General features: G+C 40.5%; 2 protein-coding genes across 4 annotated transcripts in view; one reads left to right on the top strand and one right to left on the bottom strand.

The window, feature by feature from the left end:
• Positions 1 to 26,028, top strand: part of SMC4 (structural maintenance of chromosomes 4) — a 95,267-nt gene that overhangs the window by 61,602 nt on the left and 7,637 nt on the right. For both annotated transcript variants that reach the window (XM_073359522.1, XM_073359523.1), the window contains exons 12-20: positions 2,819 to 3,004; positions 4,867 to 5,028; positions 5,325 to 5,550; positions 5,649 to 5,728; positions 15,982 to 16,134; positions 16,290 to 16,416; positions 22,426 to 22,615; positions 23,781 to 23,925; positions 25,412 to 25,585. In XM_073359522.1, the coding sequence (XP_073215623.1) occupies positions 2,819 to 3,004; positions 4,867 to 5,028; positions 5,325 to 5,550; positions 5,649 to 5,728; positions 15,982 to 16,134; positions 16,290 to 16,416; positions 22,426 to 22,615; positions 23,781 to 23,925; positions 25,412 to 25,585 (1,443 nt within the window). The remainder of the gene's footprint in view (positions 1 to 2,818; positions 3,005 to 4,866; positions 5,029 to 5,324; positions 5,551 to 5,648; positions 5,729 to 15,981; positions 16,135 to 16,289; positions 16,417 to 22,425; positions 22,616 to 23,780; positions 23,926 to 25,411; positions 25,586 to 26,028) is intronic.
• On the bottom strand, positions 13,312 to 25,229 carry LOC140917217 (uncharacterized). 2 transcript variants are annotated; one of them, XM_073359532.1, is made up of 3 exons: positions 24,783 to 25,229; positions 14,503 to 16,710; positions 13,312 to 13,909 (listed from the first exon to the last, which is right to left on the bottom strand). In XM_073359532.1, exons 2-3 carry the CDS (start codon positions 15,083 to 15,085, stop codon positions 13,758 to 13,760), a joined length of 735 nt encoding a protein of 244 aa, XP_073215633.1. In that variant the 5' UTR covers positions 15,086 to 16,710; positions 24,783 to 25,229; the 3' UTR covers positions 13,312 to 13,757. The 2 variants fall into 2 exon arrangements, with proteins under 2 accessions (XP_073215633.1, XP_073215634.1); XM_073359533.1 differs by lacking the exon at positions 24,783 to 25,229 and adding an exon at positions 17,986 to 22,529.

The raw sequence follows: 26,028 nt of genomic DNA, 5'->3' as shown, positions 1-26,028 counted from the left end.
AGCCTTCACAACCTTCTCAGGCAAAGAGTTCCATAGGTTGACTGTGCGCTGAGTGAAGATCTTCCTTTTATTTGTTTTAAACCTTAATTAATTTCATTTGGTGGCCTCTAGTTCTTGTATTATGGGAACAAGTAAATAACTTTTCCTTATTCACTTTCTCCACACCACTCATGATTTTATAGACCTCTGTCATATCCCCCTTAGTCTTCTCTTTTCCAAGCTGAAAAGTCCTAGCCTCTTTAATCTCTCCTCCTATGAGACCCATTCCAAACCCCTAATCATTTTAGTTGCCCTTTTTTCTGAATCTTTTCTAATGCCAGTGTATCTTTTTTGAGATGAGAGGACCACATCTGTATGCAGTTTTCAAGATGTGGGCATACCATAGATTTATATAAGGACAATAAGATATTCTCTATCTTATTCTCTATCCCTTTTTTAATGATTCCTAACATCCCGTTTGCTTTTTTGACTGCTGATGCGCACTGTGTGGACGTCTTCAGAGAACTATCCACAATGACTCCAAGATCTTTCTCTTGATCAGTAGTAGCTAAATTAGCCCCCATCATATTGTATGTATAGTTGGGGTTATTTTTTCCAATGTGCATTACTTTACATTTATGCACATTAAATTTTATTTGCCGTTTTGTTGCCCAATCACTTAGTTTTTGTGAGATCTTTTTGAAGTTCTTCACAGTCTGCTTTGGTCTTAACTATCTTGAGCAGTTTAGTATCATCTGCAAACTTTGCCACCTCACTGTTTACCCCTTTCTCCAGACCGTTTATGAATGAGTTGAATAGGATTGGTCCTAGGACTGATCTTTGGGGAACACCACTAGTTACCCCTCTCCATTCTGAAAATTTACCATTTATTCCTACTCTTTGTTCCTTGTCTTTTAACCAGTTCTCAATCCATGAAAGGATCTTTCCTCTTGTCCCATGACAACTTAATTTATGTAAGAGCCTTTGGTGAGGGACCTTGTCAAAGGCTTTCTGGAAATCTAAGTAGACTATGTCCACTGGATCCCCCTTATCCACATGTTTGTTTGACCCTTTCAAATAACTCTAATAGATTAGTAAGACATCATCTCCCTTTACAGAAACCGTGTTGACTTTTGCCCAACAATTAATGTTCTTCTATGTGTCTGACAATTTTATTCTTTACTATTGTTTCAACTAATTTGCCCAGTACTAACGTTAGACTTACCGGTCTGCAATTGCCAGGATCACGTCTAGAGCCCTTCTTAAATACTGGCATTACATTAGCTATCTTCCAGTCATTGGGTACAGAAGCTGATTTAAAGGGCAGGTTACAAACCATAGTTAATAGTTCCGCAGTTTCACACATGAGTTCTTTCAGCACTCTTGGGTGAATGCCATCTGGTCCCGGTGACTTGTTACTGTACTGTTAAGTTTGTCAATTAATTCCAAAACCTCTTCAATCTGTGACAATTCCTCAGATTTGTCACCTACAAAAGACGTCTCAGGTTTGGGAATCTCCCTAACATCCTCAGCTATGAAGACTGAAGCAAATAATTCATTTAGTTTCTCCTCGATGACTTTATCGTCTAAGTGCTCCTTTTGTATCTCGATCATCCAGGGGCCCCACTGGTTGTTTAGCAGGCTTCCTGCTTCTGATGTACCTAAAAAACCATTTTATTACCTTTTTGATTTTTTGGCTAGCTGCTCTTCAAACTCCTTTTTGGCTTTTCTTTTTACATTTTTACATTTAATTTGGCAATTTAAACTTCTCCCATGCCTGGATGTTTGAGTAAAAAATCTTGAGTTTATCTAAAAATTACCATTTATTTTCTGTTTATAAGGGGCTAAACTTGAATCTTAATATGGATGTGGTCCTCACTGAGGACTACTAACATTTTTTTGGTTGGATGGGGAGGTAGTAATTAAGTGACTAAAAATCATGTCTAAACATGCTTGGTACTATGTGCTAAGAATTCAACAACAATGAAATTGTTCCATCTTTCTTTTTGCTCAGCTATCAGACATGAGGGTGATTGTTGATCTAGAGAAGGAGGTTGGCAGGGGAGGGTGGTGCTCTCAAATGGTGCTAGAATAGCTTCCATAAAGGATGTTTTTATTGAACATTGAAATGCGTGCAGTAAAATGATTCCCAAAAAATTCTTAACTATGAGAAGTAGAAAAATGTTTCTAATATACTGCTGCATTGTACAATATTCTGCAAGTTTTAGAAATTTTAGATATTTATTTCAGTTGCAAAGAAATAACCCTTATGTAAACAAGTAGAAAATTATCTCCAACCAAGCAGTGGCAAAGATCAAAACACTATTTCATCTCAGTGAAGTTTGAACTTCAAAGCATATTTGGGATTACTTAAATGCTGACATTTAAGCTCTGGAAATCAACAATCTTGATGTAATTTTAAGTTTGTACAACTGTTTGCACATATACTATGTATTCTGTTTGTTTTTCTGCTTAAGGCTGGGATTTTCTAAGGATCCTAAATAAATTGGGCATCTAGCTTTCTTAGACCCCTTGGAAAATGTCAACCTAAATATGTAGCTTCTCTTAAAACTTTGTCAGAAAGTGCACATTATAAAGTATAATGTATTTTTCCATTTAATTTTAGAAGTAGCTGTTTGAATAAAGAATGTTTCCATTCATTGTTTACTCAACACTAAACATTTGCTATCTCTGATATCTTATGGTTGATGATTTTACTCTTTATTAACTTTTCTTATACAATCATTACCATAAGTGTGCCTGAACTTTAAATACATAGACTGCTTCTGAGATTTTCAGATATGAATATTTTCAATTAACTTTTTTTAACTATTGGTAGAAAGAGAATGAGCTTGAGAAACTTGGAAGAGAGGAAATGGACACTAAGAACCTTGTTCGAAAGCTACGTCAGAAGGTAGAAGAAGCAAAAAGTTCTTTGGCAATAAATCGCAGTCGAGGAAAGGTTCTTGATGGTCTACTTCAGCAGAAGAAATCTGGAAAAATTCCTGGAATATATGGAAGACTGGTAAAGTTTAAGAATTAATGTATCATTAACAAACGGGCTTTTATATTTCACAGGTGTCATTACTCTTATTGGAATTGTCCTAAGTAAATGAACCATACAATATAATATTTTGCACCCCTATGTAGACTTAAATCCAAGGATCTCAAAGCATTTTACATATTTATGTAAGCCTGTTACAATTCCCGTTTAACAAACAGGGAGTCCAGCTCAAAGACTGTGACCCTGGGAGAATCTCTTACTGAAGAAGTGAAAAAGCCAGTAGCAGAACTCCAAACTCCTAGTCAAGGGGTTCTCAAACTGGCGGTCAGGACCCCTCAGGGGGCCAGGAGATTATTATGTGGGGAGTCGCGAGCTGTCAGCCTCCATCCCAAACCCTGCTTTGCCTCCATCATTTATAATGGTGTTAAATATATATAAAAGTGTTTTTAATTTATAAGGGGGGTTGCACTCAGATGCTTGCTATGTGATAGGGGTCACCAGTACAAAAGTTTGAGAATTACTGTCCTAGTCCTTTCTGTCAACTGTTAAAAAAAAAAAAAAAAACTCAGTACAACAAAGTAGGAATCTTACAAACACGTAGTATTTTATATGTTTAACTGGTTAGAATTAATTGCTTGGATTCATTCTTGTATCAAAATTCACAGAAGGCTGAGGGTTTTCAGAAAACCAGTTACAACTTCTTGATTCTCTGGTCCAATTTACAATTGACCCAGCATAAAAGCAGCCTTTGGTCTGCTCTAACCATAGCCACTTGTTTATGATAGAACCCACTGTGGCCTGGCTATGCCCTCTTCCTGCCCCACCACGATAGCCCCATACTTTAGAGGTTGCAATGGGGTAGAAGATGGGGGGTAACAGTGTTCAAACAGTACATTGTAATTCATTGTGTTAGCAATTACAAAACAATCTGATGGAACAGACTTCTTAAAGCCATTTTAAAATAATGGCAGAAATATTTCTGACGCGTAGAACTGACATTGAAAATGCATCTGATAATTGTAATAAAAGACACCACCCCTTATAATGTGTTGCCATAGATGTCCATACTGAGGGGGAAAATCAAGTAGTAAATTTTCCATTAGCACATATATTCAAACCACTGTAGAGATAATATAAGCCATGCAAACCCCATTTGAGGATTATAGTCTCTATTTCAGAAGTGGTGAAACTGAGGCAGGTTAAATAGTTCTCTCAAGTCATATAGAAGGTGATGGAGCAGTGATTAAATACTAAACTAGCTCTTATATAGTGTTTTTTACCTGCAAATCTTAAAGCGCTTTGAACCATATCATTATGCCCAATTAACAGATGGGGAAACCAAGGCACAAAGGTGAACTGATTTACCTAAGGTCACCCAGCATGCCAGGGCAGAACGGGAAATGGAACCTAGATTTCCCACGTCCCAGACAGTGCTCTGTCCACTAGGTCACACTGACTCACTAAAACTTTAGTCTGATACTCCATGCTAAATTATTTTTATGTCTGGAGCATAAATCATTACTCCTTTAATTAATCAGATGTCTGTACATTGTTTTTAACACAAAAACTGCTATATAAGTACTAAGTATTTCCACTATCATACCTTAATAGTGTGCACATTAGAAATATGTAAATAGTGATCTGTAGCACAGATGGCATTGTGAGTTCTGAATAAAGGTTAACTTTCTACATTTCACAAGTATTCTGAAATGTGAAAACAGGATGAGAAAATGATGTCAGGTGTACATAAAATACATACATTTCCGGTTGTGTTAACATGTTTTTTGTCTTCTCTCTATTTGTACCTAGAAAAGATGGGTATCACTGTTAATTACCATACTGATCAACATAACTGTCTCTCTGTTTTATATGTCAATTACTAGGGAGATTTGGGAGCTATTGATGAAAAGTATGACATTGCTATCTCGTCATCTTGCGGTGCCTTAGACTACATTGTTGTAGATACAATTGATACAGCTCAGGAATGTGTGAATTTCTTGAAGAGTCAAGGAATTGGAGTTGCCACATTTATAGCCTTGGACAAAGTAAGTATTGGTTTTCCGGAAATAATCTAGACTGTTGACTCCCCCCTATATTATAGGCTGTTCTGAACAAATATCTTATTGTATATGCTAATATAATAATTAACCTCTTGGATTTTTTATCTTGCAAGTGAGCAGACGTCTCTTTGGTAACATTATTTAATGTCCACTGGCATTCTGAGGAATGTGGCAACAGTATAGTGCTCGGGAACTACTGTGTACACTCAGAGGCCTTAGTTCACCGTAGACTATTAAAGTGTTGTTCTAACTTATTCTGAGATTCCTCCTCTTCCATATAGATGAGAGTATGGGAAAAAAGTATGAATAAAATTCAGACTCCAGAAAACACTCCTCGTCTCTTTGACATGGTGAAAGTAAAAGATGAGAAGATTCGCCATGCCTTTTATTTTGCATTACGTGATACTCTAGTAGCCAATAACTTGGATCAGGCTATCAGAGTAGCATTCCAAAAGGACACAAGATGGAGAGTTGTAACTTTGCAAGGACAGATCGTAGAACAGTCAGGTATTTAAAAATACATAACTAAATTTATATCTTCAGTTTTATTGTTGGATAGCAAATTGAAATTAGCTTGTTAACTTCTTTTCCTTATCCTACTTTAGGAACAATGAGTGGAGGTGGACGTAACGTAATGAAGGGTAGAATGGGATCCTCCGTTGTGGTTGAAATTTCAGAAGAAGAGGTGAGTTCATAATTGCACATAGAAAAGTGTTTCTTCAAAATTCCTCTCCTATATTTACACTTCCTGATTTTATTTAGATTGTTTATATACAAATATTGTGCAGAGAACATCAACATTGTTTAAATATTACTTATCAATCAATGCTATAGCTTTCTGGAAAAGACTAAATAAACCTGATACTGTTAATAAGATTTGTATTAGAGTATTTCAAACCACATTGATAGTTGCATAATGTACTTTATAAAGAATTGTGTTCTCTCTCATTCCAGTGCTACACTGTGTTTATAGATGTTACACCGATTTTATATGCACGTGTATGTGACACCTTATGCCTGCTTATTGGTAGATAATTCACCTTTAATAACTAGGAAATTGATTGAAAAAAAGAAACTAATGCAGGGGAAGGACTGAAAATAAGGAACTGTTGTGCAGGAAAACAGTCAATATTGCCTTGGGAGGCCACACAGGAGCTTAAATTTTTTAGGTTTACGTTCTAATTCTGCAACACAAAGTTTGTTTAAGATTTCTGCAGTCCACAGAAAGACTAACCAGACTAACTTCACTACCAAGCAAATTGGTTAAAACTATAGTAAAGAACAGAATTATCAGATATATAGATGAACACAATATGTTGGGGAAAAGTCAACAAGGCTTTTGTAAAGGGAAATCACGCCTCATCATTCTATTAGAATTCACTGAGGATGTCAACAAATGTGGACTAAGGATATCCAGTGGATATAGTGTACTTGGACTTTGACAATGTTCCTGACCAAAGGCTCTTAAGCAAAGTAAGTAGTCATGGGATAAGAGGGAAGGTCCTCTCATGGATCAGTAACTGGTTAGAAGATAGAAAACAAAGGGGAGCAATAAATGCTCAGTTTTCACAGTGAAGAGAGGTAAAAAGGGGGTCTGCCCAGGATCTGTACTGGGACCAGTGCTGTTCAACATGTGGAAAAAGGGGTAAACAGTGAGGTGGCAAAGTCTGGAGATGATACAAAATTATTCAAGATAGCTAAGTACAAAGCAGACTGTGAACAGTTACAGGGGGATCTCTCAAAATGGATGACTGGCAACAAAATAGCAGATGAAATTCAATTTGATAAATGCGATATAATGCACATTGTAAAACATAATCCCAATTATACATACAATATGATGGGGTCTAAATTAGCTGTTACCACTCAAGAAAGAGATCTTGGCGTCATCATGGATAGTTTTCTGAAAACATCTGCTCAATGTGCAGAGGCAGTCAAAAAAGCTAACAGAATGTTAGAAGCCATTAGGAAAGGGATAGATAATAAGACAAAAAATATAATGCCACTATATAAGTCCTTGGTACGCCCCATCTCAAAAAAGATACTTCAGAATTGAAAAAAGTACAGAGAAGGGCAACAAAAATTATTATGGGTATAGAACAGCTTCCATATGAGAAGAGATTTAAAAAATTGGGACCATTCAGTTGCGAAGGACTACTTAAAGGGGGATATGATAGAGATCTATAACATCATGAATAGTATAGATAAAATGAATAGGGAAATGTTATTTACCCCTTCATAACACATGAACCAGGGGAAATTAATAGGCAGCAGGTTTAAAACAAACATAAGGAAGTATTTCTTCACACAATGTACAGTCACCTGTGGATCTCGTTGCCAGGGATGTGAAGACCAAAAATATAACTGATTTCAAAAAAGAATTAGACAAGTTCATGGAAGATAGATCCATCAATTGCTATTAGCCAAGATAGTCAGGGATGCAACGCTATGTTTTGGGTGACCCTAAGCCTCTGACTGTCGGACGCTGAGACTGGACTACAGGGGATGGATCACTCAATAATTGCCCTGCTCAGTTCACTCCCTCTGAAGCATCTGGCACTGACCACTGTTGGAAGACGGCATACTGGGCTAGATAGACCATTGATCTGAACCAGTATGGCTTACTAAGAGCAACCCAAAAGACAAACCCCCAGGAACTAGATTTATTTGAAAGAGATCTATTCATCAACATTACTGCAAATAAGGTCTGGTCATTAACAATTTGTAACCTCAAAGTTACCCTCCTTTCTAACTAAACTCCCACAAGGCTTAATAGAAGAGTTGAAAAGCACCATTTCAGAGGATCAGCTAGTAGCAAAAACATTTGCTATAGGCAGCCATAGATGTATTAGACATGGAGGCTTGATCTACGGCCACTGTAGTAACTATGTGCAGAGTTTTGTGGCTGCAGGCCTCTGGCATTCTGAGAGAAGTGTAAAGTCAACTGAGGATTTGCCCTTCAAGGGCACAGAATTATTTAGCGCACATATGCATGGCTGATGCCCTGCACTCCCTTAACTGTTCCAGGGTTACACTCCATTCTTTGTACATCTTCACCTCGACCCCAAATTGTAAACCCTGTCAATATCCCGGGCAATCCAGGCAGGAGGCATCTACCTACCTTCAGCAATGATAATTTCCTCAAAAGCAAGGAGGTGCCTGCTCATCACCTGTCTGTCAAGAGGCTGTCAACAACATGGGATAATGTCAGTTGTTCATCTTCCAGGAATCAACAGTAAACTAGCAGACTTCCTCAGCAGACAATCCATTGCCAACCATGAGTGATCTCTGAAGGCTTCCATCAAGCCAATATTTCATCAGTAGACTTGTTTACCACATAAGACAATGCAAAAGTCCAACCTCTTCTTCCAGGAGAGGCACAAGTCCAGCAAGATTATAGGAATCCTTCCTCAGAACCATGGGATCAAGTCTCGTATGCATTTCCACAGATTCCTTTGATTCTGAAAGTTATATGTAAAGTCAGACATAGTATAGCTACACTGAACCTGATAGCTCTGTATTGGTTGAAACAGTTCTGGCTGACAGATCTCAAAATGCCTGTTCAGCCTTTCATACCACTTTCAGAGTATCTAAACATGATATCAGAACTGGGGACAGATACTTCATCAAGATGTGAGGTCACTATGTATAACAGTCTGGATTTTGGCTGGTTGCATCCTACCAGCAGAAACAAGAGATACAAGTATAAGAGGAAAGGAATACTTGTGGCACCTTAGAGACTAACCAATTTATTTGAGCATGAGCTTTCGTGAGCTACAGCTCACTTCATCAGATGTTTACCGTGGAAACAGTTTCCACGGTAAACATCTGATGAAGTGAGCTGTAGCTCACGAAAGCTCATGCTCAAATAAATTGGTTAGTCTCTAAGGTGCCACAAGTACTCCTTTTCTTTTTGCGAATACAGACTAACACGGCTGTTCCTCTGAAAAGTATAAGAGGTTCTTCTACAAAAGTAGCAAACTCTCCACAAGGAAAAATTATTCCTCTATATGGAAAATATTTCAATTTTGGCTGTACAACTTGGCTTGAAGGCCCCTACACCCAAAATTCTTGACCGCAGTTTGGATTCACATTCTATTACATCACAGTCTGCCTTGGAACATTATCAGTATGCCACTCTCCCTTGTGGTCATGTTCATTTTTTTTCCTCATCTCTCTATCTACATTTCCAAAGGGATTGCTGCACGTTCACCCCCTAGTGATAAGAGAACTTCTGACATGGGATCTCAGTATTGTCCTTACAAGCCTTATGGAGCCCCCCTTTTGAGCTTCTTTCTGAATGTTCTTTATACCGCTTTACTCTCAAGACAGACTTTTCAGTTGCCATTATATCAGCCAAAAGGGTCAGCAAACTGTAAGCTCTCAGGACTAACCTTTACTCAACATGCCACGGAAATGAGGTGGTGTTGACATGATCCCAAGTTTATTCCCAAAGTTGTGTCAGACTTTCATTACAACTAATTTATTTATTTACCCATTTTCTTTCCAAGACTCCATTCCTTCCCAGGAGATAAACGCCACATCTTGAACATTTCAAGTTCTTTGTTATATTACATTGATCAGACAAAGTCAGACAGCATGTCTCCTTGTATTTCTTTTGCTGTCTTTGGTGCTTCTAACGGTCAAATTGTCTCCTCTCCAAGAATATCAAAATTGATATACACTGCATAACACACATCATATGATTGATATATCTCTCCCTCCAAATATTAAAGATCGCTCCACTAGAGTATACTTTACATCTTCTCCATGCTTCAGGAACATCCCCAAATCTGAAACTTGCAAGGCAGCTATGTGGAGTAATCCCTTTACTTTTAAACACTTATCCATTTGACCTGGCCACAAGATCAGATGCCAAATTTGGTAAGGTGGAGGTGTTTAGTCAGTGGTGGTCAGAATTCCTCAGTCCTACCTTTCACTGTTGATCAATATGGGACACTATTGATCACTTAGTGGTATCCACACAGACAGATACTTGAAGGAAAAAAATGTTACTTATCTTTATAATAACAGGTTGTTCTATATGTCATCTGTGTGGCTCCCATGACCTGACTTCCATGCCCACTTTTTTGGAGTCGTCCTTGTATGGGATTCTGAATTATCATGGGGACAGTTGCAGCCGCTTTTCCCTTTACGCTTTTGGGTGGGGGGAATGTGAGGACATGCATTGCCCAAGAACCACATGCACGTAGAATGGGATCCATATTGACGACAAATTGAAGAGCCACAATTACTAAGAGGTTTCTTTCAGTTTCCCCTTAAATAGCCATTATTTACCATTCTCTGGCTCCCTATTCTTTTTCCCTGATTTTAATGCCTCTTGTGCTGCCTTATTCTAGGGGACTTAATTTTCCATATTAATTACCTGGTTTTTTTCTGCTGTCTCTATTACTCTCACACCAATCTGTCTGCTCCTTAATCTTCATTTTTGGCTTTGTTGCGCATTTCCTACCTCAGGTCCTGTGCTGCCTAGTGATTTTTAGAAAAATCTTTGTACTAAAGACTGTTTTATTAACTAAGGGGTTGTCTATAGATAAATCTGCACAAGTTCAGTTACAGCTGTTCAAAACCTCTTGTGGGGATGCTCGTTTTGGTTTATCTTAAACCTGTTCCTAATCAACTCTAAGAGTATGGCTACACTACGGAATAAGGTTGAATTTATAGAAGTCGTTTTTTTAGAAATCGGTTTTATATATTCGAGTGTGTGTGTCCCCACAGAAAATGCTCTAAGTGCATTAAGTGCATTAACTCGGTGGAGTGCTTCCACAGTACCGAGGCTAGAGTCGACTTCCAGAGTGTTGCACTGTGGGTGGCTATCCCACAGTTCCCGCAGTCTCCGCTGCCCTTTGGAATTCTGGGTTGAGATCCCAATGCTTGATGGGGCTAAAACATTGTCGCGGGTGCTTATGGGTACATATCGTGAGGCCCCCGTTCCCTCCCTCCCTCCGTGAAAGCAAGGGCAGACAATCGTTTCGCGCCTTTTTTCCTGAGTTACCTGTGCAGACGCCATACCACAGCAAGCATGGAGCCCGCTCAGGTAACCGTCACCGTATGTCTCCTGGGTACTGGCAGACACGGTACTGCATTGCTACACAGTAGCAGCAACCCATTGCCTTCTGGCAGCAGACGGTGCAATATGACTGGTGGCCGTCATCGTCATGTCCGAGGTGCTCCTGGCCACATTGGCCAGGAGCACCTGGGCAGACATGGGCGCAGGGACTAAATTTGGAGTGACTTGACCAGGTCATTCTCTTTAGTCCTGCAGTCAGTCCTATTGAACCGTCTTATGGTGAGCAGGCAGGCGATACGGATTGCTAGCAGTCGTACTGTACCATCTTCTGCCGGGCAGGCAAGAGATGAGGATGGATAGCAGTCCTTCTGCACCGTCTGCTGCCAGCCAAAGATGTAAAAGATAGATGGACTGGATCAAAACAAGAAATAGACCAGATTTGTTTTGTACTCATTTGCTTCCCCCCCTCCCCTGTCTAGGGGATTCATTCCTCTAGGTCACACTGCAGTCACTCACAGAGAAGGTACAGCGAGGTAAATCTAGCCATGTGTCAATCAGAGGCCAGGCTAACCTCCTTGTTCCAATAAGAACAATAACTTAGGTGCACCATTTCTTATTGGAACCCTCCGTGAAGTCCTGCCTGAAATACTCCTTGATGTAAAGCCACCCCCTTTGTTGATTTTAGCTCCCTGAAGCCAACCCTGTAAGCCATGTCGTCAGTCGCCCCTCCCTCCGTCAGAGGAACGGCAGACAATCGTTCCGCGCCTTTTTTCTGTGCGGACGCCATACCAAGGCAAGCATGGAGGCCGCTCAGCTCACTTTGGCAATTAGGAGCACATTCAACACCACACGCATTATCCAGCAGTATATGCAGCACCAGAACCTGGCAAAGCGATACCGGGCGAGGAGGCAAAGTCAGCGCGGTCATGTGAGTGATCAGGACATGGACACAGATTTCTCTGAAAGCATGGGCCCTACCAATGCATGCATCATGGTGCTAATGGGGCAGGTTCATGCTGTGGAACGCCGATTCTGGGCTCGGGAAACAAGCACAGACTGGTGGGACCGCATAGTGTTGCAGGTCTGGGATGATTCCCAGTGGCTGCGAAACTTTCACATGCGTACGGGCACTTTCATGGAACTTTGTGACTTGCTTTCCCCTGCCCTGAAGCGCATGAATACCAAGATGAGAGCAGCCCTCACAGTTGAGAAGCAAGTGGCGATAGCCCTGTGGAAGCTTGCAACAGCAGATAGCTACCGGTCAGTTGAGAATCAATTTGGAGTGGGCAAATCTACTGTTGGGGCTGCTGTGATGCAAGTACCCCATGCAATCAAAGATCTGCTGATATCAAGGGTAGTGACCCTGGGAAATGTGCAGGTCATAGTGGATGGCTTTGCTGCACTGGGATTCCCTAACTGTGGTGGGGCTATAGATTGAACCCATATCCCTATCTTGGCACCGGAGCACCAAGCCGGCGAGTACATAAACCGCAAGGGGTACTTTTCAATAGTGCTGCAAGCACTGGTGGATCACAAGGGACATTTCACCAATATCAACATGGGATGGCTGGGAAAGATACATGACGCTCGCATCTTCAGGAACTCTGGTCTGTTTCAAAAGCTGCAGGAAAGGACTTTATTCCCAGACCAGAAAATAACTGTTGGGGATGTTGAAATGCCTATATGTATCCTTGGGGACCCAGCCTACCCCTTAATGCCATAGCTCATGAAGCCGTACACAGGCAGCCTGGACAGTAGTCAGGAGCTGTTCAACTACAGGCTGAGCAAGTGCAGAATGGTGGTAGAATGTGCATTTGAACGTTTAAAGGCACGCTGGCGCAGTTTACTGACTCACTTAGTCCTCAGCGAAACCAATATTCCCACTTATTACTGCTTGCTATGTGCTCCACAATATCTGTGAGAGTAAAGGGGGAGATGTTTATGGCTGGGTGGGAGGTTGAGGCAAATCGCCTGGCTGCTGGTTACACACAGCCAGACACCAGGGCAATTAGAAGAGTACAGGAGGGCGCGGTACGCATCAGAGAAGCTTTGAAAACCAGTTTCATGACTGGCCAGGCTACGGTGTGAAAGTTCTGTTTGTTTCTCCTTAATGAAACCCCCCGCCCCTTGGTTCACTCTACTTCCCTGCAAGCTAACCACCCTCCCCTCCTCCCTTTAATCATTGCTTGCAGAGGCAATAAAGTCATTGTTGCTTCACATTCATGCATTCTTTATTCATTCATCACACAAATAGGGGGATGACTACCAAGGTAGCCCAGGAGGGGGGGTGGAGGAGGGAAGGAAAATGCCACACAGCACTTTAACAGTTTACAACTTTAAAATTTATTGAATGCCAGCCTTCTTTTTTTGGGGCAATCCTCTGTGGTGGAGTGGCTGGTTGGCCAGTGGCCCCCCCACCACGTTCTTGGGCGTCTGGGTGTGGAGGCTATGGAACTTGGGGAGGAGGGCGGTTGGTTACACAGGGGCTGTAGTGGCAGTCTGTGCTCCAGCTGCCTTTGCTGCAGCTCAGCCATACACTGGAGCATACTGGTTTGGTCCTCCAGCAGCCTCAGCATTGAATCCTGCCTCCTCTCATCACGCTGCCGCCACATTTGAGCTTCAACCCTGTCTTCAGCCCGCCACGTCTCCTCCCGATCATTTTGTGCTTTCCTGCACTCTGACATTATTTGCCTCCACGCATTCGTCTGTGCTCTGTCAGTGTGGGAGGACAGCATGAGCTCAGAGAACATTTCATCATGAGTGCGTTTTTTTTCTTTCTAATCTTCACTGGCCTCTGGGAAGGAGAAGATCCTGGGATCATTGAAACACATGCAGCTGGTGGAGAAAAAAAAAGGGACAGCGGTATTTAAAAAGACACATTTTATAAAACAGTGGCTACAGTCTTTCAAGGTAAACCTTGCATATGTATGTATGTTAACATTACATACATAGCACATGTGCTTTCGTTACAAGGTCGCATTTTGCCTCCCCCCACCGCGTGGCTACCCCCTCAACCCTCCCCGTGGCTAACAGCGGGGAACATTTTCTGTTCAGCCGCAGGCAAACAGCTCAGCAGGAATGGGCTCCTCTGAATGTCCCCTGAAGAAAAGCACCCTATTTCAACCAGGAGACCATGAATGATATCTCACTCTCCTGAGGATAACACAGAGAGATAAAGAACGGATGTTGTTTGAACGCCAGCAAACATACACTGCAATGCTTTGTTGTACAATGATTCCCGAGTACGTGTTACTGGCCTGGAGTGGTAAAGTGTCCTACCATGAAGGACGCAATAAGGCTGCCCTCCCCAGAAACCTTTTGCAAAGGCTTTAGGAGTACGTCCAGGAGAGCCGCGAATGCCAGGGCAAAGTAATCCTTTCACATGCTTGCTTTTAAACCATGTATAGTATTTTAAAAGGTACACTCACCAGAGGTCCCTTCTCCGCCTGCTGGGTCCAGGAGGCAGCCTTGGGTGGGTTCGGGGGGTACTGGCTCCAGGTCGAGGGTGAGAAACAGTTCCTGGCTGTCAGAAAAACCGGTTTCTCCGCTTGCTTGCTGTGAGCTATCTACAACCACATCATCATCATCTTTTTCTTCGTCCCCAAAACCTGCTTCCGTGTTGCCTCCATCTCCATTGAAGGAGTCAAACAACACGGCTGGGGTAGTGGTGGCTGAACCCCCTAAAATGTCATGCAGCTCATCATAGAAGCGGCATGTTTGGGGCTCTGACCCGGAGCAGCCGTTCGCCCCTCTGGTTTTCTGGTAGGCTTGCCTCAGCTCCTTAAGTTTCATGCGGCACTGCTTCGGATCCCTCTTATGGCCTCTGTCCTTCATGCCCTGGGAGATTTTGACAAAGGTTTTGGCATTTCGAAAACTGGAACGGAGTTCTGATAGCACAGATTTGTCTCCCCATACAGCGATCAGATCCCGTACCTCCCATTCAGTCCATGCTGGAGCTCTTTTGCGATTCTGAGACTCCATCATGGTCCCCTCTGCTGATGAGCTCTGCATGGTCACCTGCAGCTTGCCACGCTGGCCAAACAGGAAATGAGATACAAAAGTTCGCAGTTCTTTTCCTGTCTACCTGGCCAGTGCATCTGAGTTGAGAGCGCTGTCCAGAGCAGTCACAATGGAGCACTCTGGGATAGCTCCCGGAGGCCAATACCGTCGAATTGTGTCCACAGTACCCCAAATTCGACCTGGCAAGGCCGATTTAAGCGCTAATCCACTTGTCAGGGGTGGAGTACGGAAATCGATTTTAAGAGCCCTTTAAGTCGAAATAAAGGGCTTCATCATGTGGACGGGTGCAGGTTTATATCGACTTAACGCTGCTAAATTCGACCTAAAGTCCTAGTGTAGACCAGGGCTTAGCTAAATCAAAGTAAACCTGGTTTAAACTGACATAAGTGTCTACACAGTCTCTGAAATCAATTCAACTTAATCTACTTGAAATAACACCTTTATTACAAACCAGTGCAATTCTGTTTGTAGACAAGCCCTCATTCTTTCTCCTTTCAGGACTATCTTCTTTTCTAAATAGTTTTATTATTTTCTCATCAACCCTTTTACCACCATCCCATGTCAAGCCTTCTCTAGTGTCACCTATTTGTAACCTTCTTCCCTACCCCAAACATTCTGACAAGAAGTCTTCTTCAGTTTTCTCTTCTCTTACAATTCCATCTTCTCTTTCACTGTCTGAGTCTCTGTCTCGTCAGCAATAATCTTACTTGTTTGTTCTTCCCTGAACTGTTGTCCCAGGTTTTATGTTGAGTTTCTTTTGTTTTTAGGCGATTATAAATTGTTCAGGTGTATGGGTCTTGTTGTGTTGTACATCTCAGTTTAAAGAGGTAGTGCTATATAAATGATTTTTGTAATCAATAATTTTTATATAACATTTATATTTATAGGCCAATAAAATGGAATCTCAGCTGCAAAAGGATTCCATAAAAGCAATGCAGTATCAAGAAGAGAAAGTGCAACTTGAAGAAGCCATAATAAAATTGCGTCTGTGTGTCCAGGAAATGAGAAACACTTTAGAAAAGTATACTGCGAGTATCCAGGTGAATGTTTATTTCTGAGAGGTGCCAAGTATCTCCATAGTTAATGCTGAAAGTAGATTGCCATTATGTTAACTTTGACAGCTCTTACACTCCTTGCTAACATGAAAAAATCTGTCATTCTTAGTACAGTATTCTAACAGTCTTCTATTTTGTAGAGTTTATCAGAACAAGAAGTTCACTTGAAAGTCCAGGTTAAAGAACTTGAGGCTAATGTAATTGCTGCTGCTCCTGACAAGAACAAACAGAAACAGCTAGAAAAAACCCTTAATACTTTCAAAAAAGGTATGTTTTATTTTAGTTCTAGATATAAATTATAGCAATGTCCACTTATCAATCACGATTGGTGTGAATTTTATAACTTGTTTTGTTCAGATTGACCAATGATATTGAAGGAACAGAAATGGACACAATGTAGAGCCAAGCACAAAGGTTTATTACGCACAGCTCATTGAGTGGAGAGACGTGATGGGGTGGGTGTCCCGAGCCTCTGGATAGGTTCTAGCAGCAAGACAAGCATAATAAGCCAATGGTCTAAAAGATTACATAATGGCTCCCGGTTGACCAACAGGTACATTCCTGGAGATGTAAAGCAAAGAAGCAGTAATTACTATTTAACAATAACAACTGTTTATAGTTTTACCCTTGCATTTCTGTGCACTAGGATTGGCATACATCTGTGAGGGGAGAATGTCATAACTCATGTCAAACATGTGAAGCCTCTCCCTGAATTCTGTTTGGCATCTGAGGGGTATTGTACCATTATCTTCTTCCTGCACCAGGGAGTTAACCTTGAGGCCCTTCTCTGCACTGTGTGTGTCTGTAACTTGCGATAAGGACACCCAATTACGGCCCACCATCTAGAGTTATGCTGACTCCGCTCATTGACTTGAAACACACAAGTTTGTCTGTCTACCCCAGCTTTCTTTTAGCCATATATTGTTCTTTGTTAGCTAGCCCTCATGGCCCAGACCAAGCTGTGGACTCTGGGCCTATATGAATAGTTCTTAACAGAAACTGTAGTTAAGATCTTACATACACGTTAATGGATTTTTGCCCTTCAATATAAAAAAAACTTTGAGGCACGTTCTCTTCTTCCAGTGCTGTTTTACAGGAATACTTTTAGGTAAAGTCCTTTTCTTACTGTTACTTTCATTTGTTCATTTTCACATGTAATTTAGGATCTTTACCACAAAAACTGCACTGAAGGTAACTTATTTAAATGGTTGAAACATAATTTGTGTCGTATTTTTACTGATATTTCTTAATAATGTTGAGGTTTGTTAATCCAAAAATTAATATGAAAAAGTCAAATCTGTGTTTTGTTGTTTTTACTTTAATTCAGCTGCATTACACTTTATATGATGATGTGCACACCATCGCAAGCAATTCAGATCATAGTTTTCGGCAAGCAAACTATGCCTAAACCCTGGACAATAGTAACTCAAAAAGTTAGAAGAATTATGGTTTTATACAGAACTTGATAAACAATTGCCTTAAACACAATCACTGGACTTTATTCTTTGTTTTTTGTATAGTCCTATTCGCTATAAAATGCATAGAAATCATATAGTTTTGCTATTTATGAAGAAATGTGTATCTTAAAATACAGGAATCTTTCATCGCCTTCATTTTTCCAATTGAAGAAACAAAACAGTAAGCATAATTATTTTTGTGTAATTTTTTGTTTTTTGGTATAAAATAAGGCGTATGTGTTAACAATTTGACAGTTCTTTTAATATTTTTTCTTTCATGACACTGCCTTCACAGAACCGTACTATAGGAGACACCTGCCTGTCCAGATGGCCACAGTACTTTTTTTGAGCGGTACTGGTAGCAAGGGAGCATACGCACATTTTTGTATCCATATATTCTACTGAGGGACGATAGAAGAACCCCACCTCTAACCATCCCTCAGTTCTTTTTCTTCTGCCAATTGGTGTAGACATGAAAACTTGCCTCTTCTCCATTGCACAGAGTGACTAGCTTGTTTTTCTTCTAAGTAGCTAATAAAAGTTTGTTACAAAATTAGGCTAAGATTTTCCAAAAAATTGATACCCTAAAATTAGCCTCCTAAGTAGGCACTTAAATAAGAGGTCTGATTTTTTTTCAAAGGTGCTTAATAACTTAGAGCTCCCATTGAAATTGAAGTGAAAACTGTTCTGGAGATTCTCTCAGGTCAGAGGCCTTGAACCAGTATGCAATATTGGACTTTTTCTTTAAAACTACAAAATTGTGATTAGCAACAGCTAAGATTTATCTGGCTGCTGTCTCATCATATTACACTGTTTTGAAAAAAGAAAAGGAGGACTTGTGGCACCTTAGAGACTAACCAATTTATTAGAGCATAAGCTTTCGTGAGCTACAGCTCACTTCTTCAGATGCATATCGTGGAAACTGCAGCAGGCTTTATATATACACAGAGAATATGAAACAATACCTATTCCCACCCCACTGTCCTGCTGGTAATAGCTTATCTAAAGTGAAAGAGATCTTGATATTTATTTGTCCATCCTTTGTGAAGAGTTCTTTAAAGATCTTACAAATCTATACCCTTCTGCTCATGAACTGATTGGTCCCCAACATCTGAATTTGTTTCTGAATAGGCTTACAAAAGAGCCCTTTCAGTCTGAGCTCCTCTTGACCTGCTGCTTACAAACAAGGAAGAATTGGTAGGGGAGTAAAAGTGGGTGGCAACCTAGGCAGCAGTGACTATGAAATGGTTGAGTTCAGGATCCTGACAAAAGGAAGAAATGAGTATAGCAAAATACAGACCTTGGACTTCAGAAAAGCAAACAGACTCCCTTAGGGACCTGATGGGCAGGATCCCCTGAGAGGCTAATATGAGGGGAAAAGGAGTCCAGGAGAGCTGACTGTATTTTAAAGAAGCCTTATTGAGGGAGCAGGAACAAACCATCTTGATGTGCAGAAAGAATAGCAAATATGGCAGGTGACCAGCTTAGTTTAACAGTGAAATCTTCAGTGAGCTTAAACTCAAAAAGGAAGCTTACAAGAAGTGGAAATTTGGACAGATTAGGGAGGAGTATAAAAATATTGCTTGAGCATGCAGGGGTGTAATCAGGAAGGCCGAGGCACAATTGGAGTTGCTGCTAGCAAGGGATGTGAAGGGTAACAAGAAGGGTTTCTAGAGGTATGTTAGCAACAAGAAGGTGGTCAGGGAAAGTGTGGGACCCTTACTGAATGGGAGAGGTAACATAGTGACAGATGATGTGGAGAAAGCTGAAGTACTCAATGCTTTTTTTGCCTCAGTCTTCACAGACAAGGTCGGCTCCCAGAGTACTGCCCTGGGCAACACAGTATGGGGAGGAAGTGAGCAGCCCTCATTGGTGAAAGAACAGGTTAAGGACTATGTAGAAAAGCTGGACATGCACAAGTCCATGGGTCCAGATCTAATGTATCCAAGGGTGCTGAGGGAGTTGGCTGATGTGATTGCAGAACTATTATCTTTGAAACTTCATGGCGATTGGGGGAGGTCCCAGATGACTGGAAAAAGGCAAATATAGTGTCCGTATTTTAAAAAGGGAAGAAAGAGAACCTGGGGAACTACAGACCGGTCAGCCTCACTTCAGTCCCCGGCAGAATCATGGAGCAGGTCCTCAAGGAATCCATTTTGAAGCACTTGGAGGAGAGGAAGGTGATCAGGATTCACCAAGGGCAAGTCATGCCTGACCAACCTGATTGCCTTCTATGATGAGATAACTGGCTCTGTGGATATGGGGAAAGCGGTGGATGTGATATATCTTGACTTTAGCAAAGCTTTTGATATGGTCTCCCACAGTATTCTTGCCAGCAAGTTAAAGTAGTATGGATTGGATGAATGGACTATAAGGTGGATAGAAAGCTGGCTAGATTGTCAGGCTCAAAGGGTAGTGATCAACGGTTCAATGTCTAGTTGGCAGCTGGTATCAAGTGGAGTGCCCCAGGGGCTGGTCTTGGGGCCGGTTTTGTTCAACATCCTTATTAATGATCTGGATGATGAGTGAATTGTACCCTCAGCAAGTTTGCAGATGACACTAAGCTGGGGGGAGAGGTAGATACGCTGGAGGGTAGGGATAGGTTCCAGAGTGACCTAGACTAATTGGAGGATTGGGCCAAAAGAAATCTGAGGTTCAACAAGGACAAGTGCAGAGTCCTGCACTTAGGAAGGAAGAATCCAATGCACCGCTACAGGCTGGGGACTGACTAAGCAGCAGAAAAGGACCTGGGGATTACTGTGGACAAGAAGCTGGATATGAGTCAGCAGTGTGCCCTTGTCGCCAAGAAGGCCAATGGCATATTGAGCTATATTAGTAGGAGCATTGCCAGCAGATCACGGGAAGTGATTATTCCCCTCTATTTGGTGCTGGTGAGGCCACACCTGGAGTATTGTGTCCAGTTTTGGTCCCCCCACTACAGAAGGGATTTAGACAAATCGGAGAGTCCAGTGGAGGGCAACGAAAATGATTAGAGGGCAGGAGCACATGACTTACGAGGAGAGGCTGAGGGGACTTGGGTTATTTAGTGAGCAGAAAAGAGTGAGGGGGGATTTGATAGCAGTCTTCAATACCTGAAGGGGGGTTCCAAGGAGGTTGGCGCTAGGCTGTTCTTAGTGGTCACAGATGGCAGAACAAGAAGCAATGGACTCAAGTTGCAGTGGAGGTCTAGGTTGGATATTAGGAAATGCTGTTTCACTAGGATGGTGATGAAGTACTGGAATGGGTTACCTTGGAAGGTGGTGGAACCTCCATCCTTAGAGGTTTTTAAGGCCCGGCTTGACAAAGCCCTGGCGGGGATGATTTAGATGGTGTTGGTCCTGCTTTGAGCAGGGGATTGGACAAGATGACCTCCTGAGGTCTCTTCCAACCCTAATATTCTATGATTCTGTAGGATCTTGCTCTCTTATCACTTCCTACACTGTCTGTTTCTTAGCCATTACTTTGGATAGGGGAGTCTTGTAGTTGGATGCACTACTGGCAGATTTTTTTTTTTTTTTTTTTTATAAGAGCAAAGCTGACCCTGGGCCTGGCCCCACATTTGTAACAAAGATGGTTTCTGATTTTTATTTCAATCACTGTCTCCATCAGTATCTTTACAAAGCCACAATCATCCTGGGGAAAGTGGGGTTACACACCTGGATAGTAAGAGAGCTTTTGGCTACTGCTTCGAGTTGTTGAAACTCTTAACAGATTATCATTGTGACCTCTGGAGAAATCTAAGGGGCAGCCAGCTTGGCCAAAGGATATCTAATTGGTTGAGGCTTTGTATTTAATCCTGCTAGAAGAGCTAGTTGATTTAGAAGAGTGGTTAGCTATCCTGGCAAGCAGAGCTGCAGAAGCTTAGAATTAGGCCAGGGTATGATGCATAACCAGAGGAGTTAGGGGAAGGAGGGTCAGTGCTATAGTTTCTATAAGTTTGAATGGAAGTCAAGGGTGGAGTTCTGTATAGAAATTATTGATGCCAGAAGGAGCTGGTGATCTTTCTTGGCTGAAAATTAGGTTGGTAGTCTGATAAGAGCCCTAAAGCTGGCTATGGACTCTGGGCACATGGAAGAGCTGATGGTAAAAGTGGAAAGGCTTAGGAGATGTACCATTTCTTTCATCTGAGTTCAACTCCTTTTTGATAGGGGCTGTATTTTTATTAAAAACTCTTCATATTTTTGGACATAGATGGCTTTTTATTCCACACACAATTCTGTGGCATCGAAATATGGTCTGCTGCTGATCAAAAAAGTTTAAATATATGAAAAACTACTGAATAAGCGTTAATTATTAGTTCTTTCAGTGCTAGCCTCTTCCAAACTTTGACAGTCAAATGAATGCAGAAAATAATACTTACAATATTGCCTGGAAGGTTATCAACAAGGGTTTTATGTAGCCACATAATGGAGCCAAGGACAGTGATGCAGTAATGGATCGTGGCTAGGTCTACGCTAGAAACTTTTGCCAGTATGGTAATATCTGCTAGAGGTGTGACCTTTTATGACATTTCTACAGGGGCATAAGTGTTTTTGGCTTATTTAGAGTATTTTGTTCAGGGAACTGGTATAAGCCATACTGGCAAAAGCACTTCTTTGACTATATAACCGATGTATACATGAGGATGGCTTGCTTGTATAGGTATATCAGCAAACCTTCTCTAATTTAGATCTAGCATGTTTGTTTTAGCACTGAAAATAATAGTTCTGTGAACTGATTGAAACTTCTTCAGTTCTCCTGTTAAAGATATTAAACTGCTAGCTATTAAAAATTTTCATTTTTGTTTAACCATATCATTCACAAACTTTTGTATTGACAGATTATGAGAGTGTTGCTGAAAAGGCTAGTAAAGTGGAAAGTGAAGTTAAAAGATTACATAATCTCATAATTGAGATCAATAATCATAAACTTAAAGCTCAGCAAGACAAACTTGATAAGATAAATAAGGAAATAGATGAATGTGCTTCTGCTATTACTAAAGCCCAGGTGGCAATCAAGACTGCAGACAGGTAAACACTTTTATGTGCTCAAGTTAAAACACATCAGCACTGATACTGTAGAGATATAATGCTTTTATCTTGGTCACTTCATAAACATGAATCCCTTGTTCATAAGGTTTGTCAGCTTAGGGTCATGTCCACCTTCTCTTTCTTTTATGGTTAGAGGGAAGGAAGTTGGGAGGGACACACACTTTCTCTCTTCTAACATGGGGCTGATTGTGATAGGGTAGTGGTTCTCACTCTTTTCTCTAACAAATAGGTTAGTAGTATACTCATGTTATAGAAAAAAACCCTGAGGTGTAGAGATTAAGTGAACTGCCTGTGCTGTGGCCTCACAGGTGAATCATTTTTAGTGTCAATTAGAAGCAAATTCTCTGCTTCCCAGTCTAGTGTTTAGTTTATGGCAAAGATTTTAATGTCTTCAGTGGGAATACAAAAATAGCCTTCCAACTGGAGCTGAGTTTTATAAATTCTTCACCAGCTTTTTTAATCTATATTAATTGATGGTAATTCACCATTTCAGTAGATGTGACTAGTGTCATTGGTGCCTGCAGCACACGCACTAACCAACAGGTCCTCGACTAAAACCTCTTTGAATTCAAAATATTAATGTCTCCCAGTTGTAGTCCTCATACCAAACATGGCTGCCTCACAAGAAAAAACAAATATAACTTTTGTACATTGTTACGCCAATGACCTTTTCATTATCTGATCCAAATGGCAACCTCCGTTGTTTTTCTATAATCATTTGTCCATAATGAACGAATGTACAACATTTTAAGATACGAGTTCAAAATGGCACTTGAACAACTGAAATCTGAAAAGACTGATCTCTCCCAGAAAAAACTGGGGATATGTTGTATACTCAGCAGTCTATAACAAATGCATACATCAAATGTCAAGACTCTAACTGAGTGAGAACACAAATTAAGTAATCCTATTACAAGCATCTGTTGTAGGTATGGATTCAGGAAGGAAGACCCCATTTAGTGTAGTATTTCCCAGGGATAAAAACTGGAGTGTAAATAATAAAGTAAGCCTTACCTGTTGATTACATATACTGGAGCACATATATTTTCTCTGTAAACTAGACTAATTGTGCTTTCCAGACTTCTAAATGTTTACCATATTTGTATGTTAATATGCAAACATCTTAAATACCTACTTTATTCAGAAATTTGAAAAAATCAGAAGAATCTGTTCTTCGCACTGAGAAGGAAATTGGAGATAATGAAAAGGAAATGAAAGATCTAACAGAAGAGTTAACAACATTGGAAGAGAAAGCTACTGAAGTTATGAATAACTGCAAACAAGCTGAAGTAGGTGTAATATTGGTTCTTTGTGCTTCATCCAAAAGGATGTACTTCACAGGACTAAACTTTCTACAGGCAGAGGTTATGGATAAGGAGGCTTGTAATCTTATCAGATTTTTGTGACAAGCCGACTTTCGCTAAGTGCTAGTGAATTTTCTTAGCCATTGGCATCTAAGGTCTAGGCATAACAAAACCAAAAGGGGTTGCAAGTTTAGCAAGAAGCATATTCATGAAAAGGATATCTAAGCCTCAAATTTGGTCAAATTAAAAAATATTTGGGTAACGTCTCTTATCTTATAAAAAGTCTTCCACTCTTCCTACCCTCCAAAAATCCAGTCAAGGATAAAATAAGAGAGGACGGTCTTTTTAGAGGCCTACAGTGCCTTGTGCTCTTTACTGCAGAACCAACACAAAAGCAGATGTTAAATATTTTGCCCTACTTGAACCAGTTTTCAGGCAGGTTTTAAATTTAGAATTTTTTATCTCTGAGCTACCTTGATCTATTCTTCTGAGGTTAACCAACAAAATTTACAAGAATTCTGATCTGAGGTGCTTAAAGCAGAATTCTTCGTTTCAAATTGCACCTAAAAACTGAGCGGGCTGCCTTAATGGGAGAAAACACATGCAGACAAGAAATCAAGATGGGGAAATAGTGCTCTTTGTTTGTTTAAGGGTAACCAAGAAGCCAAGGCCTGTCTGTTATACAATAATATGGCTATGCAAATAGCATAATTCTTCTCTTTCAAGTTTCTGCTTAAATTGGCAAAAATGATGCTGTCTTATCTTCCCTATTCTTTTTTCCGAGAGAGGAGGGGAGGCATTCAGTGGCAGAAGTTGGGGAGTGTTGCAGTGCAGTCACCTACCTTAGCTGAACATCATCCACAGGTCATGTGAGAGCAAGTACCAGGCATCCTGGGTGGCTGATGTTCCCAGGAGTAAGACAGCTTCTATGACACCATCACAACCTACTGGAACTGACTATCTTCCAAAGCATACTCTTAACAGAATTAATATAATCCAGCTCTGCAAATTCAAACACAGATTTCAAGACATACTTTCATGGAATGGTTTGTTCAGATTCAGAAGCTAGTTTAAAACAAATGCTAGCAAAAATGTTTCTTCGGTGTATATACAGATTTTAACTGGTACTTATTTAAAAATACGGAGACTATAATAGAAACTTTTTAAAATTATAAAACTGGAAATACAAACCTTTCCCAAACAACTAACTGAACTTCACCATCACATTTTTTGGTTTCAGAGTAGCAGCCGTATTAATCTGTATTCGCAAAAAGAAAAGGAGTACTTGTGGCACCTTAGAGACTAACAAATTTATTTGAACATAAACTTTCGTGAGCTACAGTGGAAAAACTGAATGCATCTGATGAAGTGAGCTGTAGCTCACGAAGGCTTATGCTCAAATAAATTTGTTAGTCTCTAAGGTGCCACAAGTACTCCTTTTCTTTTTACATTTTTTGGTGTTTCTGCTTAGGAGTCATTACCAGAGGTTCAGGAGGAGCATCGCAATTTACTTCAAGAGATGAAAGCAATTCAAGAAGATGAACATGCTCTTCAAAAAGAGGCTCTTAATATTAGACTTAAAATTGAACAAATAGACAGTCATATTGGTGAGCATCAATCAAAGATTAAATATTGGCAAAGAGAGGTAAGATATTTAATACTTAATATTTTATTTTGGTTTCATATTTTGAACTGTAAACCATGAGCGATTAATCTCAGTGTGGTGACAATTTGTCTCCTGATAAATGGGTGAATGTAACCAAAAGTATTTTTAAAAATGACTTTTAAAAGGCCTTTGGTATAGAGAATATTTTCTTGAAATGTGATGGCTCTGAAAAGCAACTATAAAAATGGCACCTTCCTTTTCAACCAACCTGCTCCTTCTGTGAATTCATTTTTATCTTTGAGAGAGCCAGCATAACATCTCTACCTTTCTTTTCCACGCTTTCTTTTATTTATGAACAATTTTTGTCAGCTATAATTGACTTAGCACCTGTCCAGAAACTATCAAGAGTTAAGATCAAAAGATACCTGGACTAGGAACTCCAGTCCAGTTTCTATGCCCTGGCACCCTACTTTGGTGCAAGT

Source organism: Lepidochelys kempii, chromosome 9 (genome assembly GCF_965140265.1).
Source record: "Lepidochelys kempii isolate rLepKem1 chromosome 9, rLepKem1.hap2, whole genome shotgun sequence".
In the NCBI taxonomy this organism is placed as follows: domain Eukaryota; kingdom Metazoa; phylum Chordata; order Testudines; family Cheloniidae; genus Lepidochelys; species Lepidochelys kempii.
Note: the sequence above shows the minus strand (reverse complement) of the source record. Positions and strands in the feature narration are given on the sequence as shown.

What these genes read in the sequence shown, in the direction of transcription:
- LOC140917217 (XM_073359532.1), bottom strand. Translation starts at nt 15,085, where the DNA reads ATGCAGAGCTCATCAGCAGAGGGGACCATGATGGAGTCTCAGAATCGC. An exon ending in AGGCGGAGAAGGGACCTCTG is followed by an intron (nt 13,910 to 14,502) that starts GTGAGTGTACCT and finishes TTTCTCCACCAG; the next exon opens with CTGCATGTGTTTCAATGATC.